This window comes from Pimephales promelas, chromosome 9 (assembly GCF_988280905.1).
Source record: "Pimephales promelas chromosome 9, fPimPro1.hap1.1, whole genome shotgun sequence".
NCBI lineage: Eukaryota > Metazoa > Chordata > Actinopteri > Cypriniformes > Leuciscidae > Pimephales > Pimephales promelas.
In genome coordinates, this window is record NC_142777.1 from 20,274,114 (window position 1) to 20,300,933 (window position 26,820).

General features: G+C 37.4%; 1 protein-coding gene across 3 annotated transcripts in view; it reads left to right on the top strand.

Annotated features, from left to right (window-relative positions):
- The window catches only part of tenm2a (teneurin transmembrane protein 2a), a 330,820-nt gene that overhangs the window by 76,031 nt on the left and 227,969 nt on the right, over positions 1–26,820 (top strand). For all 3 annotated transcript variants that reach the window (XM_089134829.1, XM_089134831.1, XM_089134830.1), the window contains exon 3: positions 12,023–12,298. In XM_089134829.1, the coding sequence (XP_088990955.1) occupies positions 12,023–12,298 (276 nt within the window). The remainder of the gene's footprint in view (positions 1–12,022; positions 12,299–26,820) is intronic.

Genomic DNA, 26,820 nt, shown 5'->3' on the forward strand with positions numbered 1-26,820 from the left:
TACCATGTACCGTCATTTACTGCTCTTTCTTAAAATTATGCACAATTAAACGATGCACAATCATTCGTGAATTCACTCTTTAATGTAGAATAGTTGATTTGGTTTTACTCTAATACAGGTACTCCTGCTATGTGTGGACTTAATAGGGATGTCCATTTAAACCCATAATCCCGTTTGTCCTCATAATCAAGGGTTAGTCAGGTGGTTGTGTGTGTGTGTGAGAGAGAGTGAGGTCCAGTTAAACCCAAAATGTCCTCATAATCAAGGGTTAGTCAGGTGGTTGTGTGTGTGTGTGTGTGTGTGAGAGAGAGTGAGGTCCAGTTAAACCCAAAATGTCCTCATAATCAAGGGTTAGTCAGGTGGTTGTGTGTGTTTGAGTGTGTGAGAGTGAGGTCCTGTTAAACCCAAAATGTCCTCATAATCAAGGGTTAGTCAGGTGGTTGTGGTTGTGTGTGTGATCGAGGTCCAGTTAAACCCAAAATGTCCTCATAATCAAGGGTTAGTCAGGGTTGTGTGTGTGTGTGTGTATGTGTGTGATCGAGGTCCAGTTAAACCCAAAATGTCCTCATAATCAAGGGTTAGTCAGGTGGTTGTGGTTGTGTGTGTGATCGAGGTCCAGTTAAACCCAAAATGTCCTCATAATCAAGGGTTAGTCAGGGTTGTGTGTGTGTGTGTGTATGTGTGTGATCGAGGTCCAGTTAAACCCAAAATGTCCTCATAATCAAGGGTTAGTCAGGTGGTTGTGGTTGTGTGTGTGTGAGTGAGTGAGGTCCTGTTAAACCCAAAATGTCCTCATAATCAAGGGTTAGTCAGGTGGTTCTGTGTGTGTGTGTGATCGAGGTCCTGTTAAACCCAAAATGTCCTCATAATCAAGGGTTAGTCAGGTGGTTCTGTGTGTGTGTGTGATCGAGGTCCTGTTAAACCCAAAATGTCCTCATAATCAAGGGTTAGTCAGGTGGTTGTGTGTGTGTGTGTGATCGAGGTCCAGTTAAACCCAAAATGTCCTCATAATCAAGGGTTAGTCAGGGTTGTGTGTGTGTGTGTATGCATGATTCATATGGTTACTAATGTCCAGTTAAAACCAAATGGTCAGCAATGTTCATTTAGATATAAAACTAAGTCTTAAACAATCTTCTCTTTTCACATTAACAAAACCCAAACCCAATCAACTGGAAATATTTAGCTTTATTCAAAACTATCTTTAGACAAAACTTTGTCATTTGTCAGTGATGGTTAAGTAGTAAACTTTCCATTTGTTTTTTGTTTTTTTTGTTTTTTTATTTCTTAATTTTTAATGTTAAAATATATCCATATTTATTTCACTTTCCCTCTTCTCTCTTTGCTCTTCACTCACTTCATACCTGCTTAATCTCACATTACAAACTCAGGTTAGTTTTCTGAAATCTCTCTTAAACTTTAAGCCAGGTTGAACAATTGCTAATAATTATTATTTTATTTATTTATTTATTTATTTTATATGCTGGTATTGAAACAGACTTAAGTGATGTGGCACTGCCATGGATAAAGTTAAACTATGATGCTCATGTATAATAATGTGTGTACTAGTAGATAATGTCCAGATAAACCAGGTTAGTCCCCATAATTAAGGGTTAGGTGTGTGTGTTTGTGTATGTGAGTGATGTCCAGATAAACCGGGGTTGTCCTCATAATTAAGGGTCAGATGGGTGTGTGTGTGTGTATGTGAGTGATGTCCAGATAAACCAGGGTGGTCCTCATAAATCATAATTAAACCAAGAAACGCCCACTCCCGCCCTGTCCTCATAGTGCTGTAGTTTGTCAGGTCTTCATATTTCCAGACTGTTTCATTAGAATGAAATTCTGAGTAGTCAGAATTTTACCCCATGCCATAAGGAGCAGTTTAATATTTCTTATTAATCTCTATGACAAAGGGAAAGGTGGGTCCCCATAAACCATGATGGGACTTTTTTGGGGAAAAAGTCCTTATAAACCACCCGTACCAGTATGTGTGTGTGTGTGTGTGTGTGTGTGTGTGTGTATGCCATACCATGGTTCAACAATAGTGTAAAGGCTAAATAATAATTCACTTAAGCTGAGAAGGTAACAAAAAAATATCATGATCATTATATTTGTTCTGCATGGGTATCAAATTGTGGTAATTTACTGCTTTACTTACACTCACTTCTGAAAAAAAAAAAATCACATTTTGGTTTACCATGTACCGTCATTTACTGCTCTTTCTTAAAATTATGGAGGGATTTATGGACTTCTACTTTTGTTATCCTGTAAGTCATAAAATACTGTCAAATAGCCTTAAAACATTATCGCCAGGTTTTTTTGGAATAAAATGTAACATAAATCAGGCTACGAATAATATATTTACAAATCCCTCAGCATATGTCTTCATAATATAAATAGGTACAAGATTGGAAAGTTTGGTGTATATAGGTGCTACTGAAATGGAGATTTCGGACTTGGCGTATGAGAGAAATGTCATTTTGAGAAAATGGGCTTTAAAGATTTAGCAGCAGCCAATGAGATTGTGCATTCATTTTTTGCCTGCTATGTCTAGCCTTAATTACATTTTATTGTCCTTGTGAATAGGTTGACAACGGTATTTGCTGAATAATTACGTTGCAGCGTTGCTAATGCTAATCATTACTAGGCCTATCTCTCTTTTCTTGTGTTTTTCTCTTGAAAATAAATCTGTAAGCTTGGCACATTTGGCAGCATCCTCCTCTAATGCCTTAATTTTTTTCAGCCTCTCTTGGCCTTTTCCTCAATCCTCACTGACACATACAGTTACGGTAGGCCAGCCCAGCTCCCGGTATCCTACTACCTATGAAAACATTTTGAAAAAAGATGGGCTATGGACCCTACCAACTCTATTTGGAAGAGGAGTAGTGAATTATCTTGCATGGTGCAACCCATGCATGCAGAGGCTGCCCGCTGTGGTGTTAGAATGCAGAACTTGTGTTACCTTTAAGAGAAGATAGACAGCGTAACAAAGGAAAATTCCTGGACTAGCAAAAAAGTGAAGCGGCCCACCGGTAATTCTCCCAATTACCCACCCCGGGGCTGGGTCAAGTGACTTAAACTGCAATTCATTGGCTGCTAGCTAGAGACAGAAGAGGGTCAATATAGACACCCCCTATGTTAAAGCCCCCAACTTTACAGCAGAAATAAAATGTTTAAAGCCTCATACAAAAACTGGTTTTGGCCTATAAAGAATATTTTGCCCTTCATGACAACTGTGAGAGGGGTATAATTAAAATCCCTTTTAATTATATTAAGCCTTAAATATTTGCATAATTAAGGGTGTGGTCACTTGAGTGACAGGTGGATTGCTGCTGCTATCATTACTAGCTGTTTATCTGTTAGCTGTCACATCAACTCGGGTAATCCAGCCTCTTTGCCCATTTTTGGTTATGCGGAAGTGACTCGCTGGCAAGATGGCAACGGCCGGCTCTTCAACGGTGACATCACAGACACTACATCCATATGTTTTTTACAGTCTTTGATGAACTTAAACATGGTGTATACGTAACTCTCACACGTAACTCTTCCCAAAGTTTCTTTTAAAAAAGTTGAAGTTTAAATTTGTCAAGTGGCCGATTTTAAATAAAATTCAGTCGGCTCTCACTTACTCCCGCAGGTTACCACAGAGCTTCATTTCCTCAGTGCATGCCTTCAGTAACAATAATAACCATCAGCCCACAGAACATGAACAAACATGCAGCACAAAGACGCTCTCCGGAGCAGGCCCATTACCCGCCATCATCAGTAGTGGGGTGTGGGGGGTTATAGAGACCGCAGAGAGACATGCCGATCTGGACGCAGAAATCACATCATTCTCCCTGCTGAAGTGGAGGTCTTTTTACATTACTCAAATGGCCAATCAGCCCTCTCTCTCAGGAAAGTCAAATGCTTCTTTCATGGGCCTGATGAGGCATAATGACCAGAGGACAATTTACACTCTTGGGGCCCAAAATGGGATTGAGTCAGTCCTCTGGGATGTGTAAGGCCCGTTAATTATCTCAGTTTGTGACTGGGCACCTGTACAAGGCTTTAATGCAAAAAAAAAAAGCAAAAAAAAAAAAAAAAGCCGTAACACACCTCCAGCCACAATACAATCATTCTATGTCAAATAAGAGTCTCTAAAAGCCCATTTTTAAGATCCCATGTAGCTCCCCTACAGTCTCCAAAATCATTAAAAGTTGAAATTTGTAACTTTTGCAAATGACCTGTTGGACTATTTTGGTACCAGATTCTAAAATGGAATGGGAAATGAGATTAAATATTTTGCTAGGGTTGCAGAAAGTAATTTCTGAGAAGTTATGGATGGATGAATAGATAGATGCATAGCTAGATAGATCCATTAATTCAGATAAGTAGACATTTCTACTACCTTCTCTACCAACTTTTACTTTATTTGCATTTATATTTACATTTATTTACACTAAAGATTCACTAAAGTGACAGGGAAGAGTTAAGACCGGAGTAAGGCTTGCTGAAAATTCCTATTTGCCACCACATTATAACATTGAAAAAAGTTATGTTAAATAATATTCTACTATTTGAGGACCACTGTCAGGAAAATAGTGAGCACAGGAAATATAAAGCCAAAGGTCAAGAGAATATGGAGCATGGTGGCTCTTACTGCAGTTACCGGCAGGAAGTAGAAGAAAGAGGCATGATCATTTACGAGCTTATGAGAGACATGAAGACAAGAGTAAACTTCGGATGATCAGAAGTAATGGAAAGTGTGTAATTGAATAAATAACCCACAAGAGAATAGAACCAGAATCTGTTGTTTTAAAAAGAACTGCTTCCACCACACTTACACATACACACACGCACAATTCTGAGAACTTAAAAATACAATGCATTCTCATCCCAAGGCGTCATCTAACTGAGAATTTTGACCATGCTTCAATATCCAACGGTTTAGGCACCCTTTAGCGTCATGACGCTATCCTAGAGTGTCATCTAACTGACGCTTTACCTTTAAAGCGTCCTTAAACCAGTTAGATGACTCGGGTAGGTTTAGGTCTGTGGTAGGGTTAGACCACTAGGAAAGCATCATCTAACTGACGCTAAAGTGTGCCTAAAGCGTCGGATATTGAAGCATGGTCAAAATGCTTGAAAAGAATGGGCTGAAAAATAACATGTTGATGTTAGGAGACATTTTGATGATATTATGTGGTTTTCAGGATGGTGGGACTTTTTTGCGGCCTCTTACTGTGAAAGACCACCTCCTTTCGGAGTTAGGATTTGACAAGCTTTGAGTGTGCTTTCGGGATCGGTCCCCACTACGGGAATGATTCCCACCTACTTTGAGAAAAAGATGTCTGTCTTTTTTTTCTTTTTTTTTTTTGGTGTACTATGGTATTCGTTCATCTGGCTATAAATTTGTAAGCATAAAAAGGGAGCAAGATGGTCTGTTTTTTTCACAGTCTGCAGATTTCCAATGAACATTATGAGAGTATGTATCTCCATGCAAATGGCACTGCCTGTAAGCTGGACAGCAGAAAGAAAATGGGAAATTTTGTTAAATTTATTGTAGAGAGGAAAACCCCTTGAGATCTGACATCTCATTTCCGAGGGGACCTCAAGAATGCTTCAAAAACATTCATACTAACAAAACAAAGGCTCTCCATCACACCAAAACCATCCATATCTTCCCCAATCCAACCATTAGATATTAGACAGTAAACAGTTAAGGTCAGTCATATAAACAATTTAGTAAAATAATAAATATATATAATAAATTAATTAATTAATTAACCACAAACAATTAAGAAGAGACATCTTAAACTGGTGAATAGAGGAGATCAATCTAAAAGACCTAGGTAAACCATTCCAATCCGAAGGGGCTTTACATTTAAAGGCTCTCCTCACACTTTCTTTGGTACCTATGTTTGGTACGGAAAAGAAAATATGGTCAGTGTCTAGGCTGTAGGATGTTTGGTATGGAATCAAGTATTGTTTCTGATGGGTAGTTTGAGAAAATGCATTTGTGAACAAACTGCAACCAACGATACGTCTAGCATTTAGTGAAAGAAGATTCAATGACTGATACATTTGACAGTGATGAGTTCTTAATGGGCAACTCAAAACAAATCTGCAGAGACTATTATAGATCACATTCAAAGGTTTAAGATTGGTTACGGCTGTGCTCTGATAAACAACATCCGCCTAATCATTTACAGGCAATAATAGTTGAGTTATAATTTTTAATCTAATCTGTTTTGTAAAACAATTAATTGAGCTGTATAACATTCTTAAGTTACAGTTTATGGGTTTTGTTTACAATATAATTGATATGAGGTCTGAAAGTAATTCGGGAGTCGAGCCAAAGGCCCAGATATTTAAATTCATCAGTCTTCATTAAAGGTGTACCATCCAGGTATTTAACCTCAAAAGAATTATTTTGCTTATGGAGTGCAGATCTGGTTGCAAAAAAAATAAAAAATAAAATAAATAAAAATAAAATGCCACAAGACTTCTTTTTTTATTATTAAATAAAAGCAGATTAGAAGAGAACCATGTTTGAATATATGAATGAAATCAAATTGAAGTGAGGTTTGTATCTTAGATGTATCGTTTTTAGATGTATATACAGTATATCTGTGTCATCTGCATATAGTTGATCTGCATATAGTATCTGACAGCCTGAGCATATTTGTGGGAGATCGTTTATAAAAATAGAAAATAAAATGGCCCTTAAGGAACAACCAATAGCATATAGTTTGTCAAGAAGTATATAATCATAGACCATGTCAAACGCCTTAGTGAGGTAAATAAAGAATGCACCAGTAGACCTGTTATTACTGTACATTGTGCATATATATATATATATATATATATATATATATATATATATATATATCATTGTATTGTATATATCATTGGTAAGTATTGCAAGGGCTGTTGTAGAGTGAGGTCTAAAACCAGATTGATTTGGAGTCAAGAGGGAAAGGTCATTAATATATTAAGACAGTTGCTTAAAAATAAGCTTTTCAAATATCTTTTATACATTATTGATTATGGAAATTGGCCTATAATTGTTCACATCAAGTGAGTCACCACCTTTGTGTAGTGGTATTACTTTCCCAAATTTCCACATTAATGGAATTACACAATATTCTTAAAAAAAAAAATCCTATAATTATACAAGACTTATGAATGATTTTAATTGAAAGATTTGAATTAAGATTTGAAATATGAAAAAAAAAATATATATATATCATGCTTCGTGCCATTGACAAATGCGATCTCATCTGCAAACTCGCAAATGGCATACACACACACACACACACACACACACACACACACACAAAAATACAAAAAGTATTTGCCATCCAAAATGTCATTATTTTATACAAACCTACACTATTTTATATTTTTTTGAAAGGCACAGCAGTGTACAAACAAACCTGTTTGTGAGGTATTGAAAGAAATGTTTATAAAGATGGAAGTACACACTGTAAACCTGATGTTATTTAGATGTGAGATGTTGCAAGTTAGTGAAATAGTTGGGCATTAGACTAAATGTGGCATTTTGTGTGGTTGCCCTCACAGAGTACATGGATTTTTCCCCGTTCCTGAGCTACTTCAATTCAGGTACAGTACGGTCTGACTAGAATGATAGGAGAGCTAGTTGTGCTTGTAGCATTAGCAGTATAGAAATATTCAATGTTATTGTCTAGCTGTGTAGTAATATTAGTAGTAGTGAATGTATCCAGTTCTCACAACTTAAATGTGATTTTAAAAGGAATAATTACATTTGCACTACTATAAGTGGTTTATTTTATTTTGCTTTATGTCCACCCACCACATAGTCAGAATAAAGCAACTCTATTAAGGTCTCTTGATTTTAGCAATATCGATCCCAACCGCTGTAAATATCCCTGCCTTAAAGAGCGTTAATGAATAAAATGGCTTCTTCATTTTCGGCTGATTGGAGGGCATGCATTGACTCTCTTAATTACTGGGGAGAAGAAATTGGTTGTGCATGCCTTATCCTTTAATTGTTTTTCCCACAGCCAGTCCTTAATTGGGACTCCCTTGTGTTTATCGATTCACTTTGATGTGCTTTAATTTGGATGACGTGCTATATATATATATATATATTAGTTTGCAGAGGGGTTCTGTCCAGCTCTCTGAATGTGGTTTATGTCAAGGCTGTGTATGCGCATGAGTGCAGTCACACTCATCAAAGCTGGAGGTATTATGCTGTGAGGGAAATTCCACAGCAGGTAAAGAGCTGCAGGATCAAATAGGCCCCTTAGTCCAGCACCACACATTAGCTGCTGTCTGAACGGACGTCCACTGATTTGAGCAGTTAAACGTCAGTCTCCCGCTGTCCCCATTTTCTTTGTGAGTTTTACAGTAGTGCTTTAAAACCACCAGAGCATCTAGTGACAAGGAATCAAAACCGAGGAAGCACATTTAAATGCATGCATTGTTATATTTAAACACATGCAATTTTTATATATTGATCAGACTTGAAACTTTTCAGTTTGAAGCTTTTCAGCTTAAAACGCTTTGTGGCAGCATGCAGACATAGGCAAGACGGCTCGCATGCCTATTGGCTGTCCTGCAGCAACTGCAGCAGCCTATCGAGAGAGGTTGTAACGCAAAGTTGATGTTGCCCAGATAGAGAGGAAAAAAACAAAACAATAACTGTTACTGTACGTCAAGGTGTTGGAGGAAATCAGGCACTGAGACGATGGCACACTTTCCCGTGTTTAATAAAAGCAACAGTTACTCAAACGCCACACTCGTCCACATGCATGTAGATCGTGTGGGAAAAAGTATACAAAACAAAACATCCAACTTTGGTCACACCACAAGAAAGAAAATAAAAGAAAGAATACAAAAGTCAGCAGAGCGGTTATCTTTCCTCCTCACCCGTCAAATCTAACTGACACACATGCGCAGTTCTCATATTACATTATTAACATAAAATCACAAAGTGACCATTACAAGGTCCTTGGTGACGTCAGATCCAATGGGATCACTACGTCACCTCCCACCAAAGCAGGCTTGGCCTGGGCCTATAAATATATCTCGATGGGCTGATATAATCTGAAGCTCACGCATTGCTGGATCCGGAGTGAAGAAGCGGCGCCGTCTGAGAAAAAGCTTTCTGCGGGACGAGCCTTTGCAACTGAAGCTGCTGGCCTTCATCTCGCCACATTCAGTCGCTGTACCTGCTATGCTTTCCGCTGTTTATACCCTTTTACTTCGCCGAGTGAGCAACGGGGACCGCCATTTCATCTGGGTTTCCTGCCTGGGTAAGGATCATGCAGCTCTCGCGGTCGCTGATGGTGGTCCCTCTGCTGGACTGTGAACTAAGATGGCGCTACCTTCTAAAGCTTGCCGCACTACTTCTTTGCGCAGCGAAATCTACTGCACAGGCCATTGGGCAGAACATGGCTTCTCTCATCATTGCTGAGAGACATCTATGGCTGACGTTATCTGAGATACCTGACTCGGAGCGCTCCATGTTCCTTGACGTGTCCATATCCCCAGGTGGCCTCTTTGGATCATCCGTCAAAGATTTTGCGTATAGATTCGCTGAGGTTCAGAAGAGGTCACAGGCTATGATGCACTTCTTGAAGCAGATTGCCCCAAAACAGCCGTCTGCTCGAAGCTCCCAGTCTCCGCCTGCTGCCGCTTCACAGCGCCGTCAAGGCCGGGAACTGAGACCGCTTGTAAAGACCCCTGCTGTCCCACGCCCACATTTACTCACAGACATGTTAAGCCCCACAGGGTTCGCCCTGCTCGCTCTATCTCAGCAAACACTGCCGCTACACGGCGTGGGTCGAAACTATGTAAAAAAACGAAGTAGCCCATCTACTTTGCGCCGAAACAGCTAAACTTTTGAGCAAAGGGGCTATTGAGCCTCTATCTCAAGCTCAGAGCGAAGATCTATACAGCAGATATTTTCTGGTACCAAAAAAAGACAGGGGTCTCAGACCCATTCTAGATCTAAGACAGCTGAACAAAGTGCTTGTGAAACGCCAGTTCAGAATGCTCACAACAAGGAAAATCCTTGTGCAGATTTGCCGGTTTACAACAAGGAAAAGGACGCGAGCTTCCTTTTCCCAGTCAGGGCAGTAGGGGTGGAGCCAAACCCGAATGCGGTATTCGGAAAGGCATAAATAACATTTTTTTTTTTTTTTTTTTTTACGAACACTTATTTCAAACAAATACATTAAAACAATATTTGTATCCGGGAACAAGAAAAGAAAAGGAAGAGGTGACTGAGACAGCTGCCCACACAGCAAAAAGAGGCCTCGTCTGAGCGAAAAAAAAAAAAAAAAACACTTAACTGCATCACTATTTTTGTTGAATAGATTTGTGTACCTTAAATGGGTGCAGAGGCAATTTATAATTTTCTGGAAGCGGAGTTTGATCGGGAGATTATCCCATGTTCGCACATCAGAGGCGCCTGATTGATTGATTGAATATTTGATCGATTGATCGATCCATCAACAACGGGACAATTATAAAAAGATGGGGGAATGGCACAAAAAATAACTTAAGCAAGATCAGTGACCAATTTCGAGCCAAGTTTTTCTTCCCCCAATAATGATATTTCGATGATATGTAGAATGACAGTATAAAAATGAATGAGTTTAGAAAGTCTATTCACAATGTTCAATACATTTGTATGAGCATAATGCATTTATGCTGCGTTCATGTGCTATGGTAATTATGGTAAATACCAAAAGCTGACGTGGAAAAAGCACACAAACACCCCCTCATGTGGTATTTTCCACTGGGCAACTCGTAGAATATTTTGATGGACGAGTTGCCGAGATGAGAGAACCTTTGAACATTTCAAAATGGCACCGCAAGAGTCGTGAATGGTAAAAATATATTCTATTCATGATCTAGAAAATATATAGCATGTTATTTACCTTTTGAGTTTTGATAAATTATTTTCTTGCTTTTGCAGATGACTTAAGCAATCTAAAATAGTTTTAGCTAAATAACAGGTCTGGATCTCCATCTTTTTACCACATTACTACAACAAAAGCACTTGAATGCAACACACTGGTAAATACCAGTTCACAAGTGGAAAATATCCTATTTCCCATAGCACGTGAACGCAGCATTAATTCACATTAAAATTGATTTTATTGGTTGTTTAAAGAAAAAAAATTAAGTTGACACTTCTATGAGTCTGTGCTTAAGAAAATCAAGATGTTGCAGATTTCGAACAGAGATGACTACAAAGAGGAAAAACTATTGACTGCAGCTTTAATAAGAGGATAGTTTACTGTATGAAGACTAATGACATACTATTGACTAATGACTAATTCAATAAAGTACATGTTTCATTACAAAATAAATAAGTATAATAATTGAAGTATAATTACTCAAGTACTGTACAAGTGTGTCACAGCTCCTCCTTTTTGTCTAGAATGAGCAGCAGAACAGAGAGGGGCATCACAAAGCCAGAGTTTCAGCAGTTGATTGATACCAGTACCACTGGCATTTCAAGATTTGTGATACCATAGTAAAATCTATTATACTATATGATAAATAAATAAATAATGGTTAAATAGTATTATAAATTTGAACAAATTAAACTAAAAGTGTGAGGCCTTCAAGTATTGCACAATTAATGAAACATTATTCAACATTATTAAGGAAGAAGTAAATGGCAAGATCAATGAGTGCTTTTCTCTTTTTCCTGTCAATACTGTTGTTTGATTAATGTTAATGCTATAATTCTGGTCTGGTATCATAATATGTGTTTTGTTTTAGAATTGAGATGCTGCCAAAGTGCTGCATTGTGTCTTATGTCCTGCTAAGTGATGATTTAGGTATTTGATGCTATTAGAGTGCTTTGCAGTGCATTGACTTTGATAGACTAGTTCATTATGATTAAGTTGCAATGTCTATTTGGTGTAAATGGCTTCATTTTTTCACAGAGTGCATCAAGGCAGCATCAATTCTCTCAGGCCTGTTCCTCCACATGCATCAACAACTAACTGATTGTGCTTTGTTTTGACCACTTTAGGGAACTTTACTTTAGCGGAGCTGGGCATTTGTGAACCCTCCCCTCATCAGAATGCATACTGCCCTGAGATCGGCCTCTTGCAGCACGGTTACTCTCTGAGCGCCGGCTCCGACGCGGACTCTGACCCAGAGGGCCCTATCTCACCGGAGCGAGCCATCCAGCTGTGGGGGGGCCAAGGCATCAAGTCCCGCCGCAGTTCTGGCCTCTCCAGCCGGGAGAACTCGGCCCTCACCCTCACCGACTCCGACAATGAGAACAAGTCTGATGACGAATCAGGTGAGAGAATGTTTCAGAGAGCGAGAAAGCAGCGAGCGAGTTTCGTGTTTATGAGAAACTGAGGGTGTGAGAGAAATCTTTAAGGCTTTTAGAGTGTAAGATGTGTGAGAACAGATGCCAAAAATGTGCAACATGTGATAAAACATTCACTTGCCTTCGACTCGTTTAGAGCTGAATGCATTTCGGATTCCTTTTGTATTACCTGGGTGTTATAGCCTGTCTGTGCATTGATAATCATTCCCAATGACACAAGCCACTTTTGTTCGTCAAACTGCAAGCGAATCTGCCACTGGAAATGCATATAAATAGAAATGCATACAAATTAAAATGTCAAAGGACTCATTTTCATCAAGCACAAACATTACTCCCCTTCCTTGTTCCATTGATGTCGTCGATGAATGAATCCTCATCGGCACCTTCCTAGCTGGAATTCTGCACCGTGTTCCTTGTTTCCACACTTCCTTGTTAATTTGGTGGCATCCTTAATCTTAGCATAGTTTGAAGAAAATGTCAGAGTAGGTTAATGAAAGACAAATCCCATCCTAATTAATTGAGTTCTCACCATATCACACCTCAAGCAGATCCATCAGCTGTGAATACCATTATCGCACAAACTCGCTCTGACAATTTATCAAACTACTCTTCAGCTATTAACCCTGTAAGACCTAAATATAGAAAAAAAAAGAAAAAAAAAATCACCTATCAGATGTTGTGGGAGGCCTCTGATGCAAATAATGAAACAAAAAATAATGTTTTTTTTTTTTTTTTTTTTTAAATGTTTGAGTACGTTTTTAAGGAAATGTCGTAATATTACAATGTTCAGCCTATTTGGGAGCAGAATTTCAGCATTTGCACTTACACTGTCACAACAAATATAGACAACAACTAAGGGCTTATTTGAAGTATTGAAATACTAATATTAATATATATACTTCGTATAATACTAATATAATACTAATATATACTATTAGTAATATATTATAACAGTCATATTTTTATGAATTAGAATTTAAATATTAAAAACAAAACAGATTGAAAACTGTCAAAGAAACAGTGTCCATGCAGTGTTCACTTGCAATGGTAGTCCCAAAAGCAGTTCCTTTCCTCTAAAAAGCAGAAACGGAGATTGCACTTCCTGCAGAGTGTATTCAGATATACTTTTTTGCAGTGTCTGCAGCGTCCTCTCATTCTGAAACACCTTGGAAAGCAGTCATCTTCATCTTGCCGGCTGATAATTGCCTCACAGATAATTGCCATGCTAATCTTTTGGCCATTGTTTTTTTACGATACCGAAAAACGTGTAGGCACAGCATGTGCCAGTCACCGGATCGCATGCCGGTCTGCTCCGACAGTAGTGGACGCGAGCTGGACACCGTCTCTCAGCTCTGCACCGTGTTCGTGTTTCATTTACACTGAAATCCCAATTAAATGTCGCCCAGGCCAGGCCTGATAATCTGTGCAGGATGTTACACAGCGGAACCATCTATAATAAATAAAATAAGTAAAATACCTTTAAAATACTTTTTAAAGCTTGTATTTTACCTTGTACCAACAGCAGTAATACTGAGATTCAATAAATGTATTTTTTGTTATATGTTATAGAGACTAAACATGCTACACATGATTTTGGATTTACCATAATATGCAAGTCATGTCTCAAACCCTAAATAGTTGAGAAGAGAGAATGAATGCGTATGCCAAACCACATCAAAGGAAAATTATGAGATGGAAAATTAGATGCATGTCAATACATTTATCACATGGTTATATATGTAGAAAATGTAGGATTAAAAGAAATATAGGGTTAAATTTTTCTTCTCAGCAAGAATTAAGAGAGTGTCACAACTCTCTGGAAATTTCATTGGGTTATAAAGCTTGTTATCAGTCTTAATGTCTCCTGTAACAGGACACCAGGTTCGACCAGTGGGTAGGCTTCATTTGTGAGGGAAGTTTCATAGAAATTTTCATAAAGGTGTCGGAAAGTTCATCTAAGTCCCAGACATGTTGGCAGCATTTTAGAATTAGATTGTCACCAGTCCTGTCTACATTCGCGAGTTCAGAGTTTAAAAGCTTTGGGATTTCAGAAGAAATGTGCATTATTTGTGTTCAAATGAACCATGATTTTGGTTCAATCCTTTGAGAGTTGGAATGTATGATTCCTCCTGGAGCGACCCAGATACACTACAGGTATGTTTTGTATGCTTCGGTCATGTGGTTCCATGTTCAGTGGCAAAATTGTTGATTTAGTCCAGTTTATGGAGTAGTCTTATACAGTATAATAGAATATTCATTGGTGAGTTTCATTATTTCTGTAAGAGATGTTTTAGGATTTTGTACAAATAGAAGTATGTCATCTGCGTATAATGACATTTTATGATCATTGTTGTAAATATAAATATGTCTAAATATAGTTTTGAGTTTTGATGCTTTTTAGGAGACCAAGCAATGATTTACATAGACACTTTGTCCAATCCCATTTATACATGAATGTTGCTGAACTGGAAATTGCAAACCAATTTTACTTTTACCAGATACAGTATTCATTCAGTATTCTATTCCAAATAGCGTACAATATTTTGTATTATTTCTGCTATGTAAAGAGAGGAATTCAGTTTGATGCCTATAAATATACATACATAATACTTTTACTATTGTTACAATATATATTTGAAATAATTAAGTTTAATATTCAGAATGGCAGGAATTCAAGAATTCAATATCCTTTTCCAAATATAATTTCTGCCATTTTAAGATAATGCTACTCTTACCATTTCTGCCATACAAAGAAAATAATTCAGTATACAGGGTGTCCGCGGGGATCCACACGTTCTTAAAATGTTGCTTTTGGCTATATGGATTTTTTTTTTTTTTTTCTGTGTTGATGCTAACATGAAAAAAATAGATAAGGTGTGACTGATACCTCTGTGAGTCTGTGCTTGAGAAAAACAAGCTTTCTTGCTGTTGAACTGAATTAGAAGCGGGATATTGCTCTCAGTGAACATGTTCTCACAAGGAAGAAAGCATATGTTCAAAATAGAAGCAAGTAAATCTGTCATTTCTGTCTTTCCACTTCTAACACTCTTTGAAGCCCCTTATCTTTGCCCCTTTTTCTTTGACAATTGTTGTGCATGTTGATGCACTTCAATATCTTCCTCTCTCTCATCTTCCTTTTTTGCCCTGTTACATTATGGATGTGTCAGCAGCACCAATCACGTTGAAAGACAGGTGTCACTCACAGAGGGAGAGAGAATGGGGTCAGAAGGAAATTTTCATCCATTATCACCCTCCGTCCGCCTCTTACGTACTCTCTTAAATACTCTCCCTGATGTTAAGGCACCTTTCAAAGTCTGCCACCCGCTTTGACTAAAACCTCCATTTGTGCTTTTGAGATGTTAAGTCTAGACATGGGCTTACAGTCAATATCTGTTTGGGCAGAGAGTCAGAAGTTGTTAGGATAACAATAGCAGCCGCTCTTGCAGGTTCTTCAGACAAGCAGCTTTTAACTAAGACTCATCAGTGCTGAAAAATGCAGTAAAGACAGCAAAATATTTCAAATTATAACATTTCAAAAATGTTTTCTATTTTAATATATTTTAAGAGCTGAAATTTCAGCCATCACTCCAGTCTTCAGTTTTACATGATCCTTCTGAAATCATTCTAATATGCTGATTTGCTGCTCAAGAAACATTTATCATTTATTACCAATGTTGAAAACAGTTGTGCTGCTTAATAATTTCATTTCATGATACATTTTTTTTTTTCAGGATTCTTTAATGAATGTTCAAAAGGACAGCGTTCATTTGAAATAGCCTGTTATAATGTATAATTTTGAAGACATTAACTTTTAAACAATTTAATCCTTAAAAAAAGTATCTATTTCACTATTAACTTGTTGCTTGTAGTTTGTATTTTACTAGGATATTGGCTGCTTATTATTATTATTATTATTATTATTATTATTATTATTATTCAGCTTGACTATATTCTACATCCCTTAATCCAATTCCCCCTCAATACCTAAATGTAACAACTTTCGGTAACGCTTCCTTTTACAGTCCAGTTACCCATGTAAATACTATGTACTTATTTTAGTAACCACAATAGGCTATATGCACGCATCAGTTCCGCATTTGACGCAACAATGCTCTTCAGTTTCCGGTTGAGGAGATTACAGCGGAGGAAAACCGAGGAAAATGGGATTATGGCAGAGTCTTCAAAATTTACTGTCCTCCCGTCTTTGAAACGAAAATTTCATACGTTTAGATGTAATTTTATATAGTTATGTTTATTTAATGCAATTTTAAAATGAAGAATAAACACATGAGTGGTGTCTGTTTTTGTGACTAACGTTTCTTTAGTATAACCATAGAGTATAAAATTCAATATAAATTCTCGGTATTGCATTGGACTCTACGATCGGCGGAAGTTATCGAGCATCCTTAGACCTTCACCGGAAATACTGCCATGCATAGAGCCCATTACTGGGTATAGCCTACTAACCCTAAACCTACCCCTGTTCCATGTACTTACCTTATATTAGCCAGTACTTTCTAGATAAGTACACTGTAAGTACTGTACTGTAAAAGGAAGCAGAGTTCATTAGGAATTTGTTATGGCAAAAGTCGTAGTTAATAGTGAGAATTTGACGCTAATCTAAAGTGTGACCAACATAAAAAAAACCCTTTGAATGGTATACATCTTTCGAACTTAAATAAGCATTGTTTCAAAAATAATAGTATTTTTACGGTATTTTTCAAATTTATTAACAGCCGTATTACTACAATGGATATAAATACATAATTTGAGCAAATATCACATCACAAACAGCCATTTTGGGCTGTGGTGATATTGTCCCATTATGTCTTCAATATAGATCATATTCATACAAAATCATCACTTGCTGCATAAGCAGCTTAAAGCAATAAAAGCAGCTTTTATTTCTCTAATTTAAAAATGCAAAGTAATACTGACTATCTGCTAGTTTGTCAGACAAGTTCCTAATACATAGTCTTAACATAATGGCTGTGTTTATGCAACGGGACAGTTGTCTTTTTAAAACAACCTAATATAATGTGATCACGGTCTGTAAAATAGCATAGTTGATATCAAATCCTAATTGCCTTTCGATCAATGAAGATCTTGTAGCATGTAGAATGTGTTTTAACAAACATACAGAGGACTTGTTGGTCAATTTCATCTAAAATAGCTGTTTTCTGGGTCGATAGAAGAAGTGTCACAGCCGATAATTTGTTTGTAACAGCAATTCCATACATAGCACATCATTCACCATCATAACAAAAGCTTTATTCATACTGTAACTGGAACACACTAGTAGATAGTGTTTCGAGTCGGCACAATTAAAAAAAAAAAAGTCAATAGTAAATTAAAGAGTGTGATTCCCTCTGAGGCGGATAAAACAAACCCTCATTCGACTCTTTCTGCCTTATCGATGGCATCTATTCTGTGTAATCCTCTTAGAATATTTTCCTCACACCTTTTTGATGCTAGGTAAGGTGCACAGGGAGCTTAATAATGAGGCCAGGTGATTGTCTTATTAAGTAGCCTGGATGACTGAAAGCCTCTTCGATTTGAGTGACTGATTAAAGGGGCACTTGGCAACTCTAGTCATTTCTTCACTGATTTTCACTTTTGTTGTCGCATGTTTTCTCATCGAGCTCCACTTACAGCTGTGCGGCATATATTTCCACAACACCGTTCGAAAAACTCACTTGTGGCACCTTCCTCCCACTTTCTACCGCTGCTTATGCGCAGTTGTTATGATCGGAGGTGGCCAACTTATTGTGTGGAGTTATGTCTACCGAGGTGGGTAACACATCATACACAGTATCAGAATTATGTCGAATTGCCATGAAGGAGTTTGTGTTTCTTGCTCATTCTCACTTCACTCAAGTCTTCTATTTCCAACTTACCGGGCCTTTACTCCCAATGTTGCAAGGTTGGTGTTCTGCCTGGGGACGCTGGGGGGAGCGGTGGAAGTCACCATTCCCTCCCAGAGGCGGACCAAGTACACGACTTTATTACATGAGTAAAAGTACAGATACCCCTTGCTAAATTTTACTCAAGTACTACAGTCAGATGTCTACTTTAGTAAAAGTACTTAAGTACATGTTTTTTTATAAGAGCTTGAGTATTAAGAGTACAAGAGTAAATTTTCTAAATATTGCATTACTACTGCCACATCAGTGCTTACATTTATGTACAGAAACATCCTACACTTGTGAAAAAATGTTAATACCTTGAAGAATATAAATGGAATTGAAAGTAAAATCAAGTCATATTAATCTTTTTACCATGTTGCTTTATTTAACATTTAAGAAAATTTCTGAAAATTCTAAAAATTGAAATAGTCTGGTGAGGTGGGGCCACTGGTTGGCCCATTCACGAGATGGACCGGCTGCGTCTTCATCCATTGTTTCGTCCATGGTTTTGTCCAAGGTTTCGTCTCTTATCTAAATCTGACCATGGAGTTGATTTTGGCGGAAAGGTGATTGTTGATAGGCTGTCCCAATCAGTGGCGCCCGCACAATCCAATCAAGTTTGAGAGGGAAACAACAAATTGAGGGTTTCCGAGATTTTTCTTTTTTCCATTTATTTTTTTAGAAGTAGTAACGGGTACTCACGGTTATGGATAGAAATGTATTGGAGTAAAGAGTACAAAATTTCCCTATCAAATGTACTTGAGTAAAGTTATGAGTACTCCCCAAAAATGATACTTGAGTAAAATACAGATCCCTCAAAATTGGACTTAAGTACTGTACTAAAGTAAATGTACTCAGTAACTGTCCGGCTCTGTTCCCCCCAGAACAAGTTATTGAACCATTCAAATGATTTCTAAACGGTTTTATGAAGTTGAAATAGTTGCCATTTAATTCCCACATGCTTCAGAGCAAAGAGTCAGGGATCTTTACGTGTCTGGGGTTGCATTACATCACACGAGTGCTGTCATTTCCTGCTGCTGTCTCTATATTATTTAATTCTAGTATTTACAGTATATATTTCTATTTATGCAAGTGCGAAGCGATGGCCGGCCGGCCGTCCAGATGAGGGTGGCAGTCATTTCTGCACTCTCCAGCGTATTTGTTTGCATAAGTAATTGCACTCCAGCCAGATAAGAAATTATCCCATCATTCGGTTGCGGTCCCATGCGAGTTATGTTTGGCAGCGGTTCGGCGATCAGCGTTTCGCATCACGTTCGGTAAACAAAGCCACATTGGTGGCGTCTCGCCCCATGCTGCGAGAAGTGTTGGGCGGCTTTTGTTTGCTGGATTATTTGTATTCTTCCATACTGGTCTGTCTCGCTAAGCGTTTAAGAAGCTTTGTTGGGGACTCTTTTCTTCTTGATGATTTCTTCGTTTTCTGCTACAAGAGGAAAAAATATGTTTTAAGATAATTAAGTTGGAAGCTTAAATGTGTCCCTGCCGGTCTGTTTGGGAAGCCCATGATCGTAGGCGTGCGGCACATTGAGCATAACCGATAACTGCTGTTGTGCATCAAGGAAGATTGTGGCACTGACCATTGCATTTCATTATTACAACAACTGCAATTGTTTTCCTTTTTCTTTTAATCAGCTCCACTTTGAATGAATAATGTGAATTTTGCAATGGGCTCGCATTAAACCAACAAGATTGAACCAAACCGATTGTGCCCCTTTATGCAGATGCGTAGCACAAGTGAGATTTGTGCCGGAGATTAGAGCATGAATGAGGCTCTCGGCAAATAACTGCAATCAATCCTGTAATGGGAGCATCAGGAGAGGTCTCGTTAATACGGAAGAAAAGAGCGTCAGTAGAAGAAGAGAGAAATCAAAGTTGCATGCTGGGATATTCATATCTAAGAGGGGAGACTGGAATTATTTGATACTCGCTGAAATGAGTTGACTGCATGTGGGCTAAAAGAAACATCGTACAGATGCATGAAGCGCTTGTGTGATTGCAGGATGTGTTTAATGAATATTGCACTATTTAGCTTGCGCTGCTGAAAAGGGATGCTGATTGGTGGGAGACCTGTGGGATTGTGCCAGAATATATTTCTTGAAATGATGTTTTAACTTTCTTTGAGGTGAACTCAAATTAAGAGTTTAATTGCACAACTAATGAAAGACTATTACAGCTTTTAAGATTGTTTATTACACATCTCATTTTAAGCAAATGGAAGGGCCACTCCAAGTCAAATACCAACTGTTTATGAACTACTAACCACTACTGTGAACATACAAATGTTTAACTTCTTATCTTATGTTGAGAAACAAGAAAACAATAAAGAGCATTCTCTTAAGGCTCCTGGTTGACAGTTAGTGGATAAAATAATTTGTGAAGAAGCCTCTCTCTTTTCTGTCAGAAAATTTTAGCACTGAGGTTGAGTAAGCTTTTTGTGAATCTCCACAAAGGTTGAATTGATCTCCTCCACAAAAGTTGTAAAAGAGGGAAATGTCATTGATGGAAGGTAAACAAACTCTAACACATTTGAAATTAAGGTGCAGGACAAACAAAACTGTTTTTGATTGTAATACTGTGGTATTTGAATATAAAACTGTATTATTATTAATATTATTATTATTATTATTATTATTATTATTAAAGATGACAAACAAATAGGTCCTTTTTTTGTTAGTGGTTGATATTCATGAAGTATTTTGTTTGTGTGTCCTGTCAATATATATCAGAGGGTTTGTAATCCATACTGACACTGACGTCAGAATCACACAGACATGTTCACACTGAAAACAAAATGATAATAATAAAGTAAAATTTACTTTACTATTCTTTTACAAGTTTTGCAAGATTGAAGTAAATTTCACATGTAAAATATAGTAAAATCTACTTAACTAACTGAAGTTATACATACATTTAAATAACTACATTTAAATTGTCCAGTTAGAGTTTGTTGAGTAATTTAATTGAAGTTTACTTAGCAATACTTTGTTTCAAGTACATTTTACTCAAACAATATAACATTGAATTAATACATGTTTTCAAAGTTTAAGCTCGACTTAGAACATTTAAGTAAATAATACAGTAGATATTGTGTAGAAAAAAATATCTACAATAGAATACCCACCCAAACAAAGAGACCTCAATACTTGGTACACAATAATGATAATATCTGTTGTCATTTTGAGTAGAAAATGGACTCTAGATATCACAAAGCAGCAAGATACTAATCTTAACAACAAAAGCAGATACAATGTGTAAATACAGCTGGAAAACAGTGAAAAAATGCTACCTTAATAATTAATGCATGCCCCTATGCATGATGGATTGGAACACCAGTATCAGAAAGTTGAGTATAGGTTTTATTTAATTTCATAACGTTGATATTTATGCTTCAATTTCTACAAACTTAAATTGAGTATATATGATTTACTTTTTTATTGTTGCCTGAACTTTTCTTTTTTTTTTTTCCTGTAATATTTATTCCACCACAGAATCTTTTTTTTTTTTTTTTTTTTTTTTTTTTTTATCAGTGAATGCAATTGTATAAATCTAATGCACACATTTCATTCCACAAATTTATGAAGGTTAAGGAAATAAAATTTGGCTAGTCGTGTAATCTCATCATGATGACCACTCCATGTAAAATGATATATATATATATATATCCTTTTTTTTGTAGTTTGAAGTGTGCAGCTATTGTTTTCTGCTGACCTAACATACACACACTGAACAAACAAACAAATAAAGCTACAAGCTGCTGCTCTTTTCATTTTCCCAAACGTTTAGGAAAATTTATGGCCAGTCGGCAGCTATGCTCATAAAAGTCTTTATACTGTCGCCATTCGCAGGTGAAAGAAGAACACTTGTAAATTTCTAAGGCAGCATCCTTGCCCTACCTTCCGAATAATACTGATCTTGGGGAAGAATGATTAAAACATGCATTAGATGATATAAGAGTTGGCGTGGGCATTGATTCAAGCATTAAATATTCTTGCCTTTTACAACTCTCCCTTGAGAGGTCTCTTTCAGTCCTCTTCCTTGCTTCCCATCCAATATTGGAGTCAAGATTGCCATTCCTGGGTTCATTACATTGCAGCTTTAGTTAATGAAACGAACCCAGGCCGACACAGGGGCCCTTTATGTGCGTCGATCAATCGGGCCCCAGTAAATCTGAACCTACATAACCGTCCCCTTTCATCTCAATGCAATGTTGATATTTCTGCTGCCACTGACCAACTCTCAGACACCAATATATCATAAAGGGGGGGTGAAAATGGAAGTTATATTTAGCTGCCTAACCTTTCTGAGATGTACATCTGTCTGTCACCCTACAGTCTTTGTGTGTGTGCTGTGCTGATTGTTATTTACTGTCGACAATGCTGGTCCTAATATCAACTCGGGGGGGGGGGGGGGGGGGGTGTAGAGTAGAGCCTGTGGAGCACACTCACACACACATACACATTGGCTAGCAGACACATGGAAGCACAAAGTCACGTCATATTTAGCGATCTTGCTACAATAAAAAAATTTTACAAAACGTTCCCACCTCCCTGTTTTATATGAAAATTCAGGCACAATCAACATGTCTTCTGTATAGACTTTAAACGCTGGTTCTCATCTTTTCATCTCTCTCTATTAGGGGTGTAACGGTACACAAAAATCACGGTTCGGTGCGTACCTCGGTTTTAAAGTCACGGTTCGGTACATTTCGATACAGCAAAAAGAAAGAAATGCCAGAGAAATTTCCTATTTGTTTAAAGAAAAAATATTTTTAAATAAGTGTGAGTTTTCCTAGATCTTGAAACTTTCAGGTTTATAAATGGGGGTCATCTTTGAAGGATGAACAAATAATGTTTTGGTCATCACATTAAAAATAACATTTAAATATATATTTATTTATATAATATTTGAATTTTGAAGTGCTGGAAAAAGATGTGTGAAGTACTTGAAAGCATTTCACCATTCCAGCCAAACTGGTTCCAGTTAGTGTTACTATATTAAATCCATGGTGAATGTTGCTGGTCTGTGGACGAAAGTATTACTAGTTCATTCACGGCACAATGTTTCTCCTGGTTTCCATGACAGCGCTGTTTGATCTAATAGAGATCTACGGTTAATAACGGAGAAATGTGAATGCTTCTCACTAGATCTCGCAGCGATGTTATTACCTCAGTGGCAAATTCAAATGTTTTCTTTACCGGATCTCTTAGCGCGGTGTAATAACAGTGTTGCTTGATCGAGATCGGCTCGCGCTGCACAGATGTTGCTGGTCCGAACTGATAAACGATCCGTGAAGCACATAATGAGTAGCAGCGCAGTTTCGTTCTGCTTTCATTACGCTTGCCATTTGATGTTGCGCAACGTTGTGTTGGCCGCGTCAGCACGAATTTTGCCGGCAGGAAAAATGGTCCAAGCAATCGTTCGGTTTGTATGCGTACCGAACCGGAAGCCTCGAACCGAAACGGTTCAATACGAATACATGTACCGTTACACCCCTACTCTCTATCTATCTTAAAAATAGAAATGAACACATACATACACAATATCACTGCTCCTACTTAATGATACCAAAACAATAGTGATTTTTAAGGCACTTAGGGCCTGCATCAGGGCCAATTTACTTTTGCCATCCCCAAAAACTACAATTTCCATCGCTAACCAAACAGTGTGTGGTCTCTGCTGCGCCTACATCAATGCAGCCAGAAATGATTGTGAATGACACATTGTATAAAGACTTGTATTGTAACAATGCTTGGATTTAAAAAAAAAAAAAAGATAGAAAAACACCAGTGCATTGCCTTCTTACGCTGTCTCTTTCTGTACCTTTCATTCCCTTTTTCTATAGTTGTCAAATACACAGTCTATGTTAATTTGTCAGAAATGATCACGGTACTGGAAACAAAAGTTTGATTGTGGGAGTGCAGTGTTTTACTGCCGGGCTGATTATTTTGTAGAACATTTGATGTCTACAATGTGCTCTAATTCGCTGTTGTAATGGAAGTCATCAGTGTTAATTCGCAGCTTTGATTTTTGACAAAAGATGGTGATTTAGCATTGTCCGTGGTCTCTCAAACACCTGATGTTCTTTTCTCAGACTTGAAAGTAATTTTATTATTTATTTATGTATTTATGTATGTATTTTTTTATTTTTTTATTTATTTGATAACACCCCACTGAATATGAATAGTTGCCATTTTACTAGGCTCAATGGATTCTGGGATTGATTTGGTATCTTAAATTTTGGCTAATTCAAGATGTTTTATTTGCCTATTGATTTTTTTTTTTCTTCTGCCTAATAATCAGATAGAAATAATGCCTTAAAATCCTCAGAGTTTGGAACAGAGCATTTAATACAATTGGTTATTTATAAAGTCACTTTTTTTTAAGAATACCACAAAACTAAAGACATTAAAATGAACAGGATTTATATTGATTTCAGGTTGCGTCTTTCCTGAGCGCAAACACAATCAACAGGGAGTGTGTCTAAGTACTCTTATTGTGTTTAGTTTATCTGCAGCATTGACATAATAATATTCGCTGTATTTCTTTTTTTTTCTTCCCTTATTTTGGCCAGTGTCGTCAATCCAGAATCAGTGAGTGTAACAGAGCGGCATACAGGAGTAAAGGCAGGCCCCCAGGGTCTCGATTGCAATGCGATTCGTGTTTGGGTCTAAATAAGTTGATTGAGTTTGCTGGTGACAATGTATAGTGCGAAGGACTGTAATGTTGTTAGAGAATTAGTACCCCATGATGAATTGTGTGACAGAGCAGCTCTGACAGCCCCATGGTGGTTTACTCTTAGCTTTGCAGTTTATACTCATTTAAACACCAAGGACTTTTCACTTTTGTTTAAGGCATTTATTCCCACCCCCATGTGTGAAAGCCCAGCTCACTGTTAAATGGTACAAAGCCCTGTATGTTTGGATGAAACTTGTAGAATTCTCTGCCTTCTAAGGATTGCTTTTTGGGGGGAAGGGCACCTTATTTCCTCAGGGTTGCAGTGAAAGCTGAATTGGAAGAGAGACAAAATCTCCTCTCGTCAGAGTCAGCGAGCGTTCTCTATTAAAGAGAATTAACAGTGAACAGGACAAATTCAGAAATAAATACAACTGTTTCTGACTCAATAAAGATAGGAAGAAAGAAGCAAGAGAAAGCCAGGATTTGAGCCTGTAGGGCTGAAGATATTAAACACTTTAAAGTGCACTTTTTTAATGTGTTGGCTTGAGTTGCAATAATTCAGTGAAGGGGATTATTGATCCTGGCTGCCATTTTCATTTCTCAGTCACTTCATAAAGAATCGGATGACTGGGGAGGGACTGCTGGGTGTGGCATCCTTCTTCTCTTTTCTCCATTACTTTACCTCCTGATGGCATCGATCTCCAGACTGGCCTCCTCTCCAGAGACACGCCAGAGGATCTCTCTGGGCTAGGCTAGCTGTTATTACAAACCTCTGTCTTTATAAATGTGCAGTTCCTCTCTAAATGATGTCTGGAACAACTGTCTGGTCATTTTGTACCGAGCTAACCAAAGGCACACACAAGAAGAAAAGAGATTATTGATTATTTGAACATCATATTGTTAGCAGAACAAACACCAGTAATTGAAAGGAGGGATAAACCTTTTTGAAAGACAAAACATTATTAAAAACCGTCATTGCAACGTCAAGAGGATATAAAATTAGTCACAATTCTTGCATTTTCTAGGTAGCTTTTATTTATTTATCCTTTATTTTACCAGGATAGTCCCACTGAGATAAAAATCTCATCTTCCATGGAGTCCTGGCCAAAATGGCAGCACATAAAAGTTTCACATATAATACAATACAATACAATTTTACCCAGCGTTCATAAATTGGCAACAAAAGTTACTTTACAAAACATGCACACCTTTCCTTTAAATTGGTAAAAAAAAAAAAAAAAAGATTTTTAAAAATGTTTAAAGTTTAGTAAAGTTTTTTTTTATCATTATTATACTCTGCAGCTTATTCCATAACCAGGGAGCATACCATAACCAGGGAATTGTATGTATGTTTTCCTTCTCTATTGGTGGAATGGCAAACAGAACACGTGCCAAAAACAGAGAAGATGTTGTCTGACAGTTTAGCAACAAAGTCTTTCTCTTGTCAACTAGGCTACAACTAAATCAATTTTCATTCAAATTGAAAACGTACTCAAAGCTAATGTTAATTGGTGCATAACTCTTTCTTAATATTAAGAAATAATCCTCCTGACTGCGCTCCTCACTGTCTTGATGATGATGATGTTTTTTATGTTTTTTTTTTTTACATTTTTATTTTTATTAACATTAATGGCAGACAAAAGAAGGAATACCAGGCTGTTGTCACTTTAAGACTGAATGGACGGACGGAATGTACTGTTCACTTATGACATAACCGAGAAAATACATATAGACGGGTAATATACTGTATATAGATGGGTATTTTGACATCATTTTGTGTCTATGTATCCGTTTAAGCTCAAGTAAACCTGAAAGACTAATAATTAATAAACACACTTGCTATCTTAGAAAAATCCTACTCTTGTTTCTTCTTTAGGTCAGTCTGCGCTG